Raw genomic sequence first — 15211 nt, forward strand, 5'->3', positions numbered from 1 at the left:
CACACAGTCCTGCTGTATGTTGACACTTGACAATATGGACTTGAAAACGGCAGTAGCGTAATTTCCACTTCAAGAGCTGTGTCTTTTTCCGTTCCGTGGTTTCAATTAAAAATGGTGTCATGTCAAAGTCAGTTCAACCTGAGGCTATACCTGAGGTCTGAGAGGTCCTTGTTGAGTTCTGAAAACTCGTGCATGGCCAGTTTTCTCTGACCGTAAGCTTCTTTCAGATCCTTTGACTGTGACTTGACCTTCTCGTTGGCTTCCACAAGGTCCTAGCCACAAACAAGAAAGGTCAACAATATATCATGCAATTTATGGCAAGAAAGTTTCGTGCGGTTTGTTTGTTTGAACAATAAGGCTTACGTATCATGGAAAAGCACCATTCAACTCGCGTAATACCTTCATTAGGTCATCGTTGTCCCTCGTGAGACTTTTTATTTGTTTCTCTAACATCTTCACATGTTTGGATGAGTCCTCTAGTTCTCGACGAGCCATCGTCACATCTTCAAGCTGTTTTTCCAGTTGGCCTGAGTCTGTCATAAACACAGAGTCGTGAAGCTAATACTGGAAACTCATTAGACACCCTACTGGCTGTATTAGAGGATTAACTTTCTGTACAATTGACATTTGCAAGATTTAAATCGTTAAATCCTACCAGCGATTTGTTTCTTGAGAATGTCAATCTCGGTCTTTAGACTCCTGATCTCCACCTCCTTGTTGGCACTCAAAAGGCCTTCACCAGTTGGGCGCTGATGTGCTTGAACCGTCTGGGTCAGATCTGCAATGTCAATACATCCTTCAAAAGAGAGGTTTCCCGGTGCACGCTTCCCACTCCACCACCTCAACACTGACGAGGTGAAATAGAGAGTGGCGACTTCAATATTTCCACCCACACGCCGCAGTGGCGAATGGCCAATTTGCCTGTCAAATTTGGAACGGAGGAGCGTGGCTACTAATCCAAAAATATCCGTATGCAAAAATAAAATAAAAAAATGTAAAAACATGTCCGTTGGCAAATTGCAAACAGTCATCCCACAATCCTCCACGCGGCCAGTGATGCACATAATTGGTGACAGTATAATCACAACATCGCTCCAAGCCCATGACGCATTGTTTATATCTGCTGGTGGCGGCGAGCATGCAAGCCTTAGTGAGTTCGCACTTCTGTTGCGATCCTTGAGTGGATGGAAACACAAATGTTGGGAACTTCCCTGGCTTTGAAACAATGAGGCGTATACTGCATTCTGCAGTTGAATGTAATAATGCAGTAAACACGTAAGATCATTATTGTTATAGGTATTGGAATCAAATTGCATGTGACAAACAGAGGAGTCCCGTCCTGTACGCAGACAATATTATCACATTCTGGAACAGTATCCTAAATATAAGAAATATCAATCATTCAACTTGGCAGTGTTTATCCAACTTTTTTTACAGCAAGTAGTGCCTAAAAAATGTCAATCTCCAAGTACCTCCATCGAGCCAACATCATAAATGTTAGTGGTATTGTAAGTGTTGAAAATGTGCGAAGAAAGATCAATTTAGGACTGAAATGCTGAGATATGGCGTTGCGCTCGAATGCGGCTACACCTTTTTAGCGACATGGGCTAAAAGTTTTCATGACCCAGCGCCAACCCTGGATCCTTTTGCTCAAATGTCTGTAACAAGTGAACACTAATTAACACTCAGCTCCTTTTTTTTGACATGTTTTAGTCGTAGTGTGACCTCCACCCTCACCTTGAACTTTGCGGTTCAGCTCCAGTTTCTCCTGTTCTAGGCGGTGGATCCTCCTTTCGTAGGCCTCTACGGCTAGGCTGTCCTCCAAGCTGCGCTGGACATCTGTGTCAAGTTTGTCCTGACCCGCCTTGCCTGCCGCACCTGACAGCTGCCGCAGGCAGCCCCGATCAGAGATGGTGCTAAAGAGGAGGAAAATAGTGAACAATGGGACAAATGAGCATTTTTTTTTTTTTTTGTGCAGCACGGTCAAACACACAACAGAATGTATGTGTATGATGCCTATAAATATTTTATATTTTCTATGTGTGAAAAGTGGCAGATCTTGGCCATCACTTTAACGTAAGACTCTTCAAATAATGCAGCCAAAAATCTACCAAAAATCCAAATCGCGCTTCACAGTAAAATTCTGTAAAGCCATCCAAGTTATCGGGAACAAGGAAATCGCAGGCACTAAAAGAATTCTCTGTGACTCAACAGTCTGACTTTCTCAAGATAGTCAGAGGGTGTGGTTATTTTTTTAAGATGTGGGATTAAAGCACTTTGGTTGGCGCCCTTCCACCTCTGGTGAGAACGACAAATAGTCTCTGCCTTGAGTTGGTGAAACGATAAACGGTAAACTGAATGGTACATTAATATATAAATAAAGCATGAATTGACTCGGTTCACAGACACGGTGGGTGTTAAATACAACGTCTGCTGGACTTGATTTTTTGCAGGGGGGAGATTAAGCCAGACACCGTCATCCTTACGAGTAAAGTCAGAGTCATGTGACAAGATGAAAGTGGAATGGCGAGCTGGTAAAAGTGACATTATGCAAAACTGTTGGCATCGAAAGAGCAATTAAAAGAGTGACGGGAGAAGTGGAAGTAGAGAAAGAGTGGCAAACACCATTTATCACTGAACCTTGAAGAGGTAAGCGTGGCTTTCCCACGAATAGGACGTCAGTGAGACTGTGAACATCACTTTGTTAGAGTAGAAGGTTTTCTTCCGCCACTTCTTACACTTTTTGCGTTTTCAATAAAACGATTTTATTTGTTGACTTACCATTTACTGGTGTAGGTGAAACCAACAAAGGGCAAGTGGTGACCAGAAAAGGCAGTGTGAGAGGGAGGAGGCATGGTCTCCTGTGTAAAAGACAAACAAAAAACCAATGACTTCATCGGGCTGCCACAAAAGATTATTTTGATAGTTGACGAGTCAAAAAAATAGATCATGGTTGACTTTTAGAGTGATATCTAGCCATTTTAATTGTGACTCATCGGCTCATCTTGCCAGCTCTACAATGTAATACAATGTATTACAGAAGGCTCATGGGCTCATCAAGTGACAGTTTCTTTGCCTTTTGACCACACGCGCACACTTACGGCGTTCTTGAGAGAGTCGTCATCCACATCAAAGTTGGAGGTATCGGTGGGACTGCTGACCTCAGGGATGTAAGGGGCCTCACACAAGCGGATATTGTCCCAGTCAATGCCTGCATAGTAAGGAGATCACAGGTAAAGCAAGAAACTTTGGCATCATGGAGACATGTGGCAAATAGATTGTACCGGTGAAAAATGGATGCTGCTTGAAATCCTCAATCCCATTCTGTCCTATTCGGTACCCTCGACAGCAAATGAGCCGACGTATGAGATCCTTTGCCTCCTCTGAAACTAAATCTGTTATCTGTTGTGGGAATTGGAATCGCTCCTGGGTGGGGGGGAAACAACAACAAACATACATGGGGTTTGTGGCAAAAGCAGCACAGTCGAGATGAATTGAAGGCTTTATGTTAACATTCAAATCACAAAGTGGTGTTTTGTTAAAACAGCTCACCTTATGGTTCATGATTTTGCCATACGTTTCCACGAGGGACTCGGCATAGAAGGGGGTCTCTCCATAAAGCATTTCATACATACAGACGCCCAGGGACCACCAATCGCACTCAGGTCCATACTTGCCCTTCCCATCCTCCATGGCTTGGAGGATTTCTGGAGAGATATAGTCCGGTGTCCCCACGGCCACGGAGGACTGGACCTGGAATGAGCAACACAAATCCAACATAAAGAGGAACCAGAAGCTTCATACACTGTTAACTCTAATCACAATAACAGCAGTTAGTCTCTTGAAAAAGATGACAAAAGCTAAAAATGATTCATTGCCATTACTTCCATGTCAGTGACTGATTTCATTGTCAGCGTTTCGCCTCAAAAAAGCCAAACATTGATGATGAAAACGTAAAATAAACGGGTCAATATTTTGCTTTCCTATGAAACGGAATTAATATTTATTTGTCTATCCACAGTTGATGGGAGCTGTGTGTGTGTGTGTGTGTGTGTGTGTGTGTGTGTGTGTGTGTGTGTGTGTGTGTGTGTGTGTGTGTGTGTGTGTGTTTGTGTGTGAGAGAGAGAGCTGGTATTCCAGTTGTAAACGTTTGGAGTACATTCCATGATTTCAATAAGAACAACAGCTGCAGCAGCAGCAGTCTAAATGCATACCGTGCCATCCTCCATGAGTTTGAGGCAGGAGCCGAAGTCAGCCAAACGGATATGGCCGTTCCTATCCAACAGGATGTTGTCGGGCTTTATATCCCTGAAGGAAGATTGGGAGAGCAAATGGTCAAATGATGAGGAAATTAAGAGTGGGAAATGTCTTTTTCAAAATTGAACTTTGATAAGAGTAACGCAAGCTCCAAGCTCCAAGAATTCTGTTAAAAAAGAAGTTCCACACAAGTCGCTCAGTTTTAACATCCTGTCAACATGCATCTTTTTTGCAACCCTAAAACTGATGACAGGTTTCTAAGATTGTACTAATTTAGTCATGCTTTTATGCACATGACAAATCAAGGAGTCATCCATCCGGATGCACAGCTTGTTCAATTTTAGTCCAGTGCCGACAACTACAACGCATGACTCGCAGCGAGTGTTACTTGGGGGAGTCCGGGTACAATTAGTCATTTAGCCGTTTTCCATGATGGGGCGCCCTCCAGTCAAGCTCCGTACTATACTGTGCCGTAAAAATCGATATTATCCAGCTCCCGGAACTCACTGCTTTGAATAGTGCATAGTTAAATATAGGGCTCGTCAATGTCTGACCATTCCACAGATTTCCTCAGAGGGTTGTGGCAGACGTGTGTGTGGGCGTGTTTGTGCGCGCGTGCCTCTATTAATATGCTGAACTGTGACCAAGCCCAATACACATGGTCTGGAGGAAAAGCGAGAGGTTCTGCACAAATATACATGTTTTTTTCACAATCATTAATTTTACATGTTGCCAAAGTCAGAAGTCACCAAAAATTGTTCTTTTGTCCACTTCTGTCATCATCATGTGATTGGAGGTGCTGACCACCACAGTGGTTCAAATGCTCATTGTCATTTTTACTCCTCCACTTCATCTTTTCTTCATCAGACTTAACCTGCCTGATGTCAGGAGCTCACCAGCACAAACGCCGCCAGCGATGCATGCACGCACATGCAGATGCACACAGCACACCCTTGCTTCCACACATTGTAAGGCCCGCAGCGGAGGGGGCGAAGCTAATACGTGGCTAGTTAGTCCAGTTAATTGGGCAAGTGTGTCACAAGACTCCCGTGGTCTTAAAGAGCAGCATTGAGACTAGAATAGAGGGAGGTAAGCTCTTCTAATACACACCATCCATCTGGGAGGGCCATCTGGTTGCAGCCTGACAATAAACATGCACGCCTGCGCTTGAGCACACACACACGAGCACCCCCCCCCCCACACACACACACACACAGGAAGCTGCACAGACAAGGATGTTCACATGGATCTAGACAAGCAATTGTTCTGACTGTGTGACCTCTGGTACCGCTTGACACAAAGAGAGGAACACTGAAACCAGCATTGCATTTGACAGGACCCAATCTTTCTATAGCATCGTGTTGACAATGATTCCGAATATTTATTTTAAACAGTTACTGTTCTATCGAACATAACGCTCAGAGGCATGTTACCCAAAGGCTAGCTAACATATTCAGGTTGCTATGCATATTCAGATGCCCCAAATATTATTTTTTCAAATAGTCATTAAATATTGAAAAGCATAAGCATGAATTTGTGAACAACTGCAATCCTGCAAACAGTCTTTGGAGTCGAGTTGTTAATGGTTGTGCATCATTTTAATAAGACTGTTTGCTTATTCCTAAGAGAGAAAAAGCAGGGAATCAATTAGGATCAACGGCAAAAAAAAATTAAAATAGTGCCTTTAAAATATTAACAAGACCAATCAGAGAGAAATAAAGTCATTCTCTCGTACTTCAGCGAGCCACGAAGAGACACATGGTCCTGATCAATAATAAAACAATCTATCATCTTACACACACATGCAAACCTCCGCAGTGGTCAGATTCCACTGACAAAGGATTACGATGACCCAGGACATGGCACATTTCACAAGTGACGGACTGGAATGGTAGCCAACATTGTCATCGGCACAGACCGCCCTCTATCTGTCCACACAAGGAAGCCCCTCCTCAGTAGCAGCCCCCCCCACATCTCTTCTCATTCTGGCAGAATAGGCCTTTTGCTCGCCGCCGCACAGACCCACACGAGACAGATGTGGTGCTAGGCAGCACTAAGCCACGGTGAGTTCAGCTATTGCGACATTTGTCAGGCCCCTTCGTGAGGCCAAGCGGGTCACTGATCACTGAATACACACGCGCGCATGTGCACACACTCTTCATTTGAATCACCCGCATATAGTCGGTCTCTCATGGGAGCTGACTGGCGGTGTGGTGTTCTTCCATCCGAGCTTTATTTTGTCTCAGTCATGGTGTCGGTCTAATGTTTTTATGCTAACATCCCGGCGACAAAAGACTCATTTGGTGTACAAATATCATCACTTAGGGTCACTGCATTATTGACCTTCGTTCTATCTATGAATCATTTTAAGCCCACACGAAGAGTATTTTAGGTCTTAAATAAGGCTTCAAGATGGTTTCCTGCAAAACAAAGAACGGGACCATTAATGGTCCCAGGAGACTGTGAAATCATCCACTTCATTTGTGATTACCCAGGGGAACACCGTCAGAATATCATTGATCTACCCATGGTACCACAACCTTCACAAGTGCAAATAGAAACTTAGTAAAGTCTGTTTGGTGGATGAAGAGAAGGAATGGTTTACTAATTAATGACCACCAAGGGCTTCTAATTTATAGGGTGAGTGGGTTGTCCTTTTCTTCAGTCATGCGAGTCGGAAACAAGCTGTACGTCAGATGTAGACACACCACAACACCAAGAGGAAAACACACACCCTCACATTCGTGCTGCCAAACACACCCAGCCCCCCCCCCCCCACACACACACAGGCTAGCTCCCATGCATGCACCCACGCACACATGTACACACTTTCTCAAATGGGATCAGCCAGCAAAACACACCCTCCGCAAGAGATGTTTTTGCTGACTCCACCCTCAGCAAAAAAGAAAGAAACTTAAAAACTGTGTCGTTCTCGCACGAACGCATGGACATAAAATACAGAGAGGAGGGGAGGGGCTGAGGGCAAGTCCATAGGGCGCCGTATCAACGCCGCACCCACACACCTCTCATTCCCCATGATTGCTGTCCCAAGCAGTCCACAAGGGGACTTCAATGGAAACAGTGTCATCCCCCTTCATGCCCCTTTTCCTCTCCTTCCACTCTTCCGTGTCTACCACTCCTACCAGCCCCCACACAGCAGCCTAGAGATTACAACATACAATTAGCGGCTCCCGTCCACTTTCTTTATCCTCACATTTGCATCTACATTTTAACGTAGGCATCTTTCCATGAAATGTCTGGTTCGGCCCTAGCCGAAACATGATGACATCAACCTTGAACTTACATCCGCAGTTGATTTTCTTGACACCCATTTGACATCAGACTAATTCTCAATATGTGGTGTGCCATTTGACAGTACAGTGGAACTTCACTTACTCGTTTCTCAATTGAGACTTTTTTCCAGATAATTAGCTTTTTTTAAGGGTACTGGAACTAATTAATGGCATTGCCATTCGTTTCAATTAAAAAAGGATTTGAGATAGTAGCTATCTAAGTTACGAGTGTGGTGAAACAAATTTAACTCACTTTTATCCAGTAAAGGTAGATGACGTGACAAGTGAAGCTATTAGAAAGACCAGTAAAAAATGTAGAACAGAATATACCCAATCTACCTCTGAAATGTAGTGTTTTACAATTTTTTTTAAATGACATGTTGGTGCACTGTGCTATTTTCCGCAATAACAAATGATGGCAACCCCAAACAACAGGATAATACAATCAGCTTCTCATGTAGGTTTCAAATCTGTCAGATGATAAGCGTGTCAAATTCCTGATGTGTGGGCACAGACTTGGAAGCGGGTGTTGGACTGGAGCATTCCACTTGCTGTTACTGGGGAACAAGCATTGCGTGAATAGCTCAATGAAACACTTGAAATTGTCTCCTATCAAATGTCCCATGCAGCTGTCAGTCACTAAAGGGCAGAAGAGGCCAAAACGAGGCTCGCGATCCCCCATGGCAAGTCTCAACTCAGTAATAAGAGATTTTCCTGAGTATTTTTAAAGACAAGATAATTGCGTCATGTCCTTCATTTTAAGGCTTTCTCGCATAGTAGTGCAGATGTTTGTTGGTTTGTTTGTCAGCCAGTTGGACACAAATGTTGGTTGCCCGCCAGCACGGTTGTGGCAAAGCACAGAGAGGATCATAGGACTTGTTTTCACATTTCTTCTCCGAAAGGATTTGCTTTTATGGGGTGACTCGGACACCCGCTTTTTGCAATGTCAGACTTCCTTGTTGTTGTCGTATTCGAGTGTTTCACACTTAAAACCGGAACATATAAACTCACTCTCTGCTAATATTGGCTAGGATGATAGCGAACTTGGCAAACACACAGAAAACGTTAAAACAAAAAGTCCTTTCCAAGTCATTGTGTGCATTGTACGTTCTGTACTCCAGTGGGCTTCCATGCTTTCAAAGTGGTTTACCCCCTCCAATGGTTTCAGTTTCAGCAGCGTAAATGTTTTATTTTTAATATGCTGTACACAATTTTATACATTATTACACATGCACCTGAAAACGCGGAGGGAAGATTTTGACATTAAGTGTCAATAGACTTCTGTCGCGCCTGTGCTGTCGTTACATTTGAGGAGAGACTTCCAACTTTTTGCACACACTTGAGGCACAACGGCTAAATTGCGGCGCGAAGCTTCCACCTGGTGATTTCAGCGAGGCAATCGTGTTGTTGCCACATTGGCTATTTATTGTCATCAAGGTGTAACAGTCATTGTGGAGTGGTAAAAATCGATGCATAAACTCGTCGGTTTGACCCCGAAAGAGGAAATTTAGCTTCTGTATTTGTTCCCATACTATACCAAAAACTAACCAAACCATGACATCAAAGATCTTCTGTTTGTTTGGCAATTGAAAACAAAGTGTTTAATTTTTGGAACACAGTAGCGGCGGCGACGGCAGCAGCCGGCAGCGATGCATTCCGGCTGCAACATGTTTTGGTTTGTCCTCTGCGCGGTTTAAAAGCCAAACCTTCTACCCCCTTTGGAGAGTTGGAACACTTGGTGTTGTCTCCCTGACTTTGATTCTCAGCACAAATAATTACTCCAGTTGGCTAGGTTCACCACTGGTGATGAATATATTTTTTTTTATTCCGCCCAATTTAGTACTGAAAGAAAATGGTCATCCAACTTGGGTCACGCATGCAGTCATGCACATTTGGTAAATTTGGGCAAGAAAACACCAATGGGATCGACTGTTGAATTAGTCTTGGAAATTCAGAGAAAACTCATCTAAAGGATGCTGACAATGGGAGAGCTGTCTGTAAGTGCTCCTTATTATCATTGCTAAAACCAGGGCAAATCATAATCAGCAAAGCAAGCAGTCAAAGAACTTTTTTTTTTCTAAATGTAAATGACAAATGGCAGTAAACTTAATGCACTTACATGCCACATTTGTACCCACGCTGCTTCAAAAGTGATCCTAAGTGATCCTGGCACGTTCCCGGTGCAAAATGATGAGTCAGAAGAGTCGGCATATCAAACTCCCCCCCCCGTGAGTGTTTCATGTTCGCATACAAACATTTGACCTCAAATCTTTTGCTGTGTTTCTTGAATCATCAACCCAAAGCTGAAACGTTTTATGATCTTTGACGATTAATTTGAGGAACACAGCAGCTGCTGGAGTCAGATTGTTTCATCTGTGGGGGAATTCTGACATTCAATGGGCAAAAATATGTCTTTATTCTCATCACATAAAAAAAAAATTAAATCTGATGTTTTTTTTCTTTTCAGTGTAGGCACGAAGAACCTTTCATGGTGCAGGGTCTAATTTCTCATTGCTTGCTGACAGGGCACCAAACTTTTTTTTTTTTCACCTGTACTTGCATGTGTTATTACAAGCGACAAAAAGAATGAAAACATTCTTGTATATTAGTTGGAGGCACACAGGGTTTCATCGGAGTGAGACACAATGCACTTGGCTCCTCACCTGTGAACGTAGTGAAGCTGGTGAATTGAGTCGATAGCAAGCACCATTTCAGCCAGGTAGAATCTAGCCATTTCCTCGGGCAGTCGGTCCTCGAATTTACTGAGCAATGTAAGCAGGTCACCTCCCACATAGTAGTCCATGACCAGGTACTAAAACAACAATTAGAGGTTTGTCTTAATTGCAGTTACAGAGGACTCGGATGGGGAAAAAAGGCGTGTGCAGTGTGGTGGGGGAAAAGCATAACATCCGAACATTGTGGGGGACAGTATGTTTTGCAGGAGCCCAAGCATAAAGCCACTCAAGTGAGAAAACTCCCTCCCTTTTCACCTATTACTGACCAGAGGATGTGAGGGCTGAAAAATAGGCATACCATTTTTTCCCCCTATAATTAGATCACTGGAAGCGCAGTAATGTCTAGTCTTAAGAATCTGTGGGAGTGTCTCGGGTAAAGTATTTGTTGTGAGAGTGTGGGAAATGGAATGACAAGCAGTCCCGGCATTTGAACTCTGGATCAAAGAGAGAAGACAGACGGTCAGGTTTAACGGCGAATGGTGGCTTTGGTGTCAAAACGCAAGGCTTGAGAGTCGAATGCTTTTGGATGAATGTGACATTCACGTTAATTGGCGCATTCATGTTAATTGCCGCGTATGTTGCCCGATTTCCTACAACTGTACTTGACATACAAACATTTGACCTCAAATCTTTTGCTGTGTTTCTTGAATCATCAACCCAAAGCTGAAACGTTTTATGATCTTTGACGATTAATTTGAGGAACACAGCAGCTGCTGGAGTCAGATTGTTTCATCTGTGGGGGAATTCTGACATTCAATGGGCAAAAATATGTCTTTATTCTCATCACATAAAAAAAAAATTAAATCTGATGTTTTTTTTCTTTTCAGTGTAGGCACGAAGAACCTTTCATGGTGCAGGGTCTAATTTCTCATTGCTTGCTGACAGGGCACCAAACTTTTTTTTTTTTCACCTGTACTTGCATGTGTTATTACAAGCGACAAAAAGAATGAAAACATTCTTGTATATTAGTTGGAGGCACACAGGGTTTCATCGGAGTGAGACACAATGCACTTGGCTCCTCACCTGTGAACGTAGTGAAGCTGGTGAATTGAGTCGATAGCAAGCACCATTTCAGCCAGGTAGAATCTAGCCATTTCCTCGGGCAGTCGGTCCTCGAATTTACTGAGCAATGTAAGCAGGTCACCTCCCACATAGTAGTCCATGACCAGGTACTAAAACAACAATTAGAGGTTTGTCTTAATTGCAGTTACAGAGGACTCGGATGGGGAAAAAAGGCGTGTGCAGTGTGGTGGGGGAAAAGCATAACATCCGAACATTGTGGGGGACAGTATGTTTTGCAGGAGCCCAAGCATAAAGCCACTCAAGTGAGAAAACTCCCTCCCTTTTCACCTATTACTGACCAGAGGATGTGAGGGCTGAAAAATAGGCATACCATTTTTTCCCCCTATAATTAGATCACTGGAAGCGCAGTAATGTCTAGTCTTAAGAATCTGTGGGAGTGTCTCGGGTAAAGTATTTGTTGTGAGAGTGTGGGAAATGGAATGACAAGCAGTCCCGGCATTTGAACTCTGGATCAAAGAGAGAAGACAGACGGTCAGGTTTAACGGCGAATGGTGGCTTTGGTGTCAAAACGCAAGGCTTGAGAGTCGAATGCTTTTGGATGAATGTGACATTCACGTTAATTGGCGCATTCATGTTAATTGCCGCGTATGTTGCCCGATTTCCTACAACTGTACTTGATGGATCATGTTGTGCTTTGCTGTCGTGAAGAAATGTGCAAGTCAGCGGCTGGCATGTCATCTGCCGCACTGAGGGAATAGTATTGTGCTCTCAACATGGGTTTCCTGGGTGAACTAGTGAAAGTGGTTGATCGGGCCACTCGATGCAAAAAAGAGAAGAAAAAGAGTGAAGACTGGAACGATGAGTTGGAGCTTGAAACGTGTCAAGATAAGAAGCTCGTGTTGTGGCCTACCAAATTGTTGTCATCCTGGAAGGCGTAGTGGAGGGTGGTAATCCACTGGGAGTCCCCGTTGACCAAAACGTCTCGCTCCTCTCGAAAGCATGCCGTCTGAAGAAACACAAAATAGATTTTGCAATTTATAAAAGGTGTCACACAAAACACCAAAACGTTGAACACCATTTGCCGGTCAACTGTTAAGATCATGACGTGAAGACAATAAAACAGTCTTCACTTAATCTGAAACAGTGATTTGACCGTTATGCCTCACGATGGTGTCGGTATAAAACAAGTTGATCACAATTAAATATGACCACCATGGCCTTGTGATTTATGCCACGGTATAACGGCACAGTGAGTGCTGCGGACGAATGTTTGTACATTAGCATTGGAACGAGACCATGTACGACTCCCGTGTGTCATTTTTCGCACACCGGTAACATATTTCCGTTTGTAGTATGTGACGCATGAGCCGTGATGACTCACAGGACACGGAGGAAAGCTATAAATGTATGGAAGAAGTTAATGAGAAAAGCACGCAGGTTGTAGTGTCGCGGAAACGTGCCAGCGTCTATTGCGTGAGTGCCTGATCTCATCGTGGGGGGAAAGAATCCATGTTCCCTCATTATGAACAAACCCGCTGTTGCTCCTGTGGAAACTGGCGACTTGACACTTACCTCAGCTCGCTTCAGCATCTCCCATTTGTTCAGAATCTTCATGGCGAATACTTTGTCTGTATTTCTCACCTTCACGACTGCGACCTGTACATGGGAGGAAAAGTGATGGTGAATACAAAGTTTCTCAGAACTGGAAATTCAGACAGACACCTGATAAGGAAATATATGTTGCCCTATGTGCCCCTCCCCCATCCCCTTTCAACACTAACGAAAAATCTCCGGCATTTAAGTTATCCATTCCTCCTTTGGGGGTATGACAAAAAGATATGGGTTCTAATTTCAAAGTTCAGTTTGCACCTATCTGAGGCATAAATATAGTGGGCATTAAGTGGATCAATCAAACAGTGAAAGAGAAAGTACAATTTAGGAGACTTGAAATAGGATTAGGTTCGTGCCACCCAAAGTAAAAGTAAGCAGCCACTTAATCCCGAATCTCTTTTTTCACAAACACGATGTAATAGTCCGAAATTGACAAAGTGGGAGAAATGAGAGTCGATGCAACATCGTGGGGAAAGGCTGGCAAAGCTCAAGAATTGTGGGCGGGAAACACAGCTCGATACTTTAAATATGATTCATAATTCCAAGGAAAGCCTTGTCTACGGACATGAAACTGCAAACCAAGTTTGGGAATGGGAACATTTGCACAGATGCAATATTTGGACTAACCACAGTTGACATGCGCACAATGGAAAAAAATAACTGGGGGTAGAAATATTATATATTTATATATATATACATATGCGCCTCTAACCGTGTATGGCAGAAAGGAACCCAAGAGTAAGCAGAGAAGAATTTGTGACATACACTCACACAGACACAAACAGAAGCCCATGCAACAGGGTCTGTAGTCTATTAAATGAGCTGGGGAATGTTGCTAATGCAATACAACGATAACATTCCTGCAGTGTTTGGATCCCCCCGCAGAGGAAGGGAGGAAGAAGAGAGCGGGACAGGGGGAGAGCGCACTGTTCTTGGCAACGCCTTGGTGTTTTTGTCTTCTCTTGTCACTTTACTTGCTTCTTGTTCTCCACCCCTGGCATCCATTATCCGGTCGTCCCTTTTCCGTAATCATTCCTTATACTTGAGAGCAGTTTGTTGACTGAACGAGCTGAGTGATATGCAGGTAGTCAGTAAATGTAATCAAATGCGTGTTTGGGTTGATGTACATGAATGAAAATCTCCTCAGGCTCTGTCGGTGGTGTACTCCTTTGGGTTGTCAAAGAGGGGGAAAAAAGTATTTCGATCGGATGACTAAATGGTGCAATGGTTGGCATAATCGCATGGTTTCTTAAAAGTAAGTTGGCCCTAGCACTGCTGACAAGGATGTTATCACAAGGTCGCACCTTGTCACAAGTCCCATTCTAAACCTCAACACAATGCTGAAAAATACACACACAGGAAACACATGACTCATGCGTGCACATTCCAGCACTGGCTGCAGAGGCTTAAGTAAAGACATTAGTGAATGGCATTGGAATTGTAGCTACGAGCTGATCGATGTGTCGCCATCCATCAATCGAAAGCTTTATTTGCTATTTTCCCAACTTTTCCATTTTTATGTAAAGCTATTTTTTTTCCAAGCAGGCTCTCTTAAAAATATGGGTGACCGGGCAATGGTCAAGATTCAAATGCTGCAAGCTGGTTTTTCACGCCGGCACACAATTTATTGGCACACTTACTTGTGTTTCGGACTAAATGAATGCCCACTGCTGTTCCGCCTTATCACCTGTTATTTACAGTTTGCGGTACTGAACAAATTCCTAATTGTCCTTGAGCTGAAAAGATGTAAGAAACTGTGCTTGGAAGGAACTCGCTGACTTAGCTGCACAGATGTGTTGAAAGAAATCATTCCGAGGATAAAATGGAGGGAAATACCAGGTCAATCTTGAATGCATCAATAAAATAAATTCTCAATGTGAGTAAGTGTCAATCAGTTTGGAGCTGTCTTTGGCTGAAAATTGTTTTGCTGCAAGAATATTGGCTGAGGGCTGCGCTACCTGTCCTTACAGCATTCCCCTGCTTTGACAGTCACCTGAAACCCATTATCAAGTATCTTCCAACCTCCTGATATGCAGACACACAAGGCGGAACAAAATGAACCAAGTGGTATTTAGCGCTTAGTTTCACTGGTACTTCAATCTTGACAAGTGGCAAACGTGACATTTCTAGGAATGTTCTAAATTTGATGATGCACATTTCAATGTGCATTGGCCCATCTCAGAACTTGTTTTATCATGTTTGGGTCTTTTTTTGTACTTTTTAGTATACGGCTAGCAAATACAGACACTATAAGCATTACATTTATGCTAATTGAATGTTACCTTCAAACAC

The 15211-nt window shown here is 43.3% G+C and overlaps 1 protein-coding gene across 8 annotated transcripts in view; it reads right to left on the reverse strand.

Annotated features, from left to right (window-relative positions):
* Positions 1-15211, reverse strand: part of cdc42bpab (CDC42 binding protein kinase alpha (DMPK-like) b) — a 50775-nt gene that overhangs the window by 18864 nt on the left and 16700 nt on the right. For 6 of the 8 annotated variants that reach the window (XM_019857992.1, XM_019857997.1, XM_019857991.1 and 3 more), the window contains exons 1-10: positions 10214-10384; positions 4215-4308; positions 3553-3753; positions 3285-3426; positions 3102-3211; positions 2782-2861; positions 1738-1916; positions 656-778; positions 400-533; positions 151-272 (exon numbers count right to left, since the gene is read on the reverse strand). In XM_019857992.1, the coding sequence (XP_019713551.1) occupies positions 151-272; positions 400-533; positions 656-778; positions 1738-1916; positions 2782-2861; positions 3102-3211; positions 3285-3426; positions 3553-3753; positions 4215-4308; positions 10214-10353 (1325 nt within the window). In that variant the 5' untranslated portion in view covers positions 10354-10384. Of the gene's footprint in view, positions 1-150; positions 273-399; positions 534-655; positions 779-1737; positions 1917-2781; positions 2862-3101; positions 3212-3284; positions 3427-3552; positions 3754-4214; positions 4309-10213; positions 10385-11308; positions 11458-12218; positions 12315-12880; positions 12965-15211 lie in introns of those variants that run through there. The other 2 variants (XM_019857998.1, XM_019857999.1) reach the window with 1 other exon arrangement.

The sequence above is a fragment of the Hippocampus comes genome, unplaced genomic scaffold (assembly GCF_001891065.2).
Source record: "Hippocampus comes isolate QL1 unplaced genomic scaffold, H_comes_QL1_v1.1 scaffold339, whole genome shotgun sequence".
Taxonomy (NCBI): domain Eukaryota; kingdom Metazoa; phylum Chordata; class Actinopteri; order Syngnathiformes; family Syngnathidae; genus Hippocampus; species Hippocampus comes.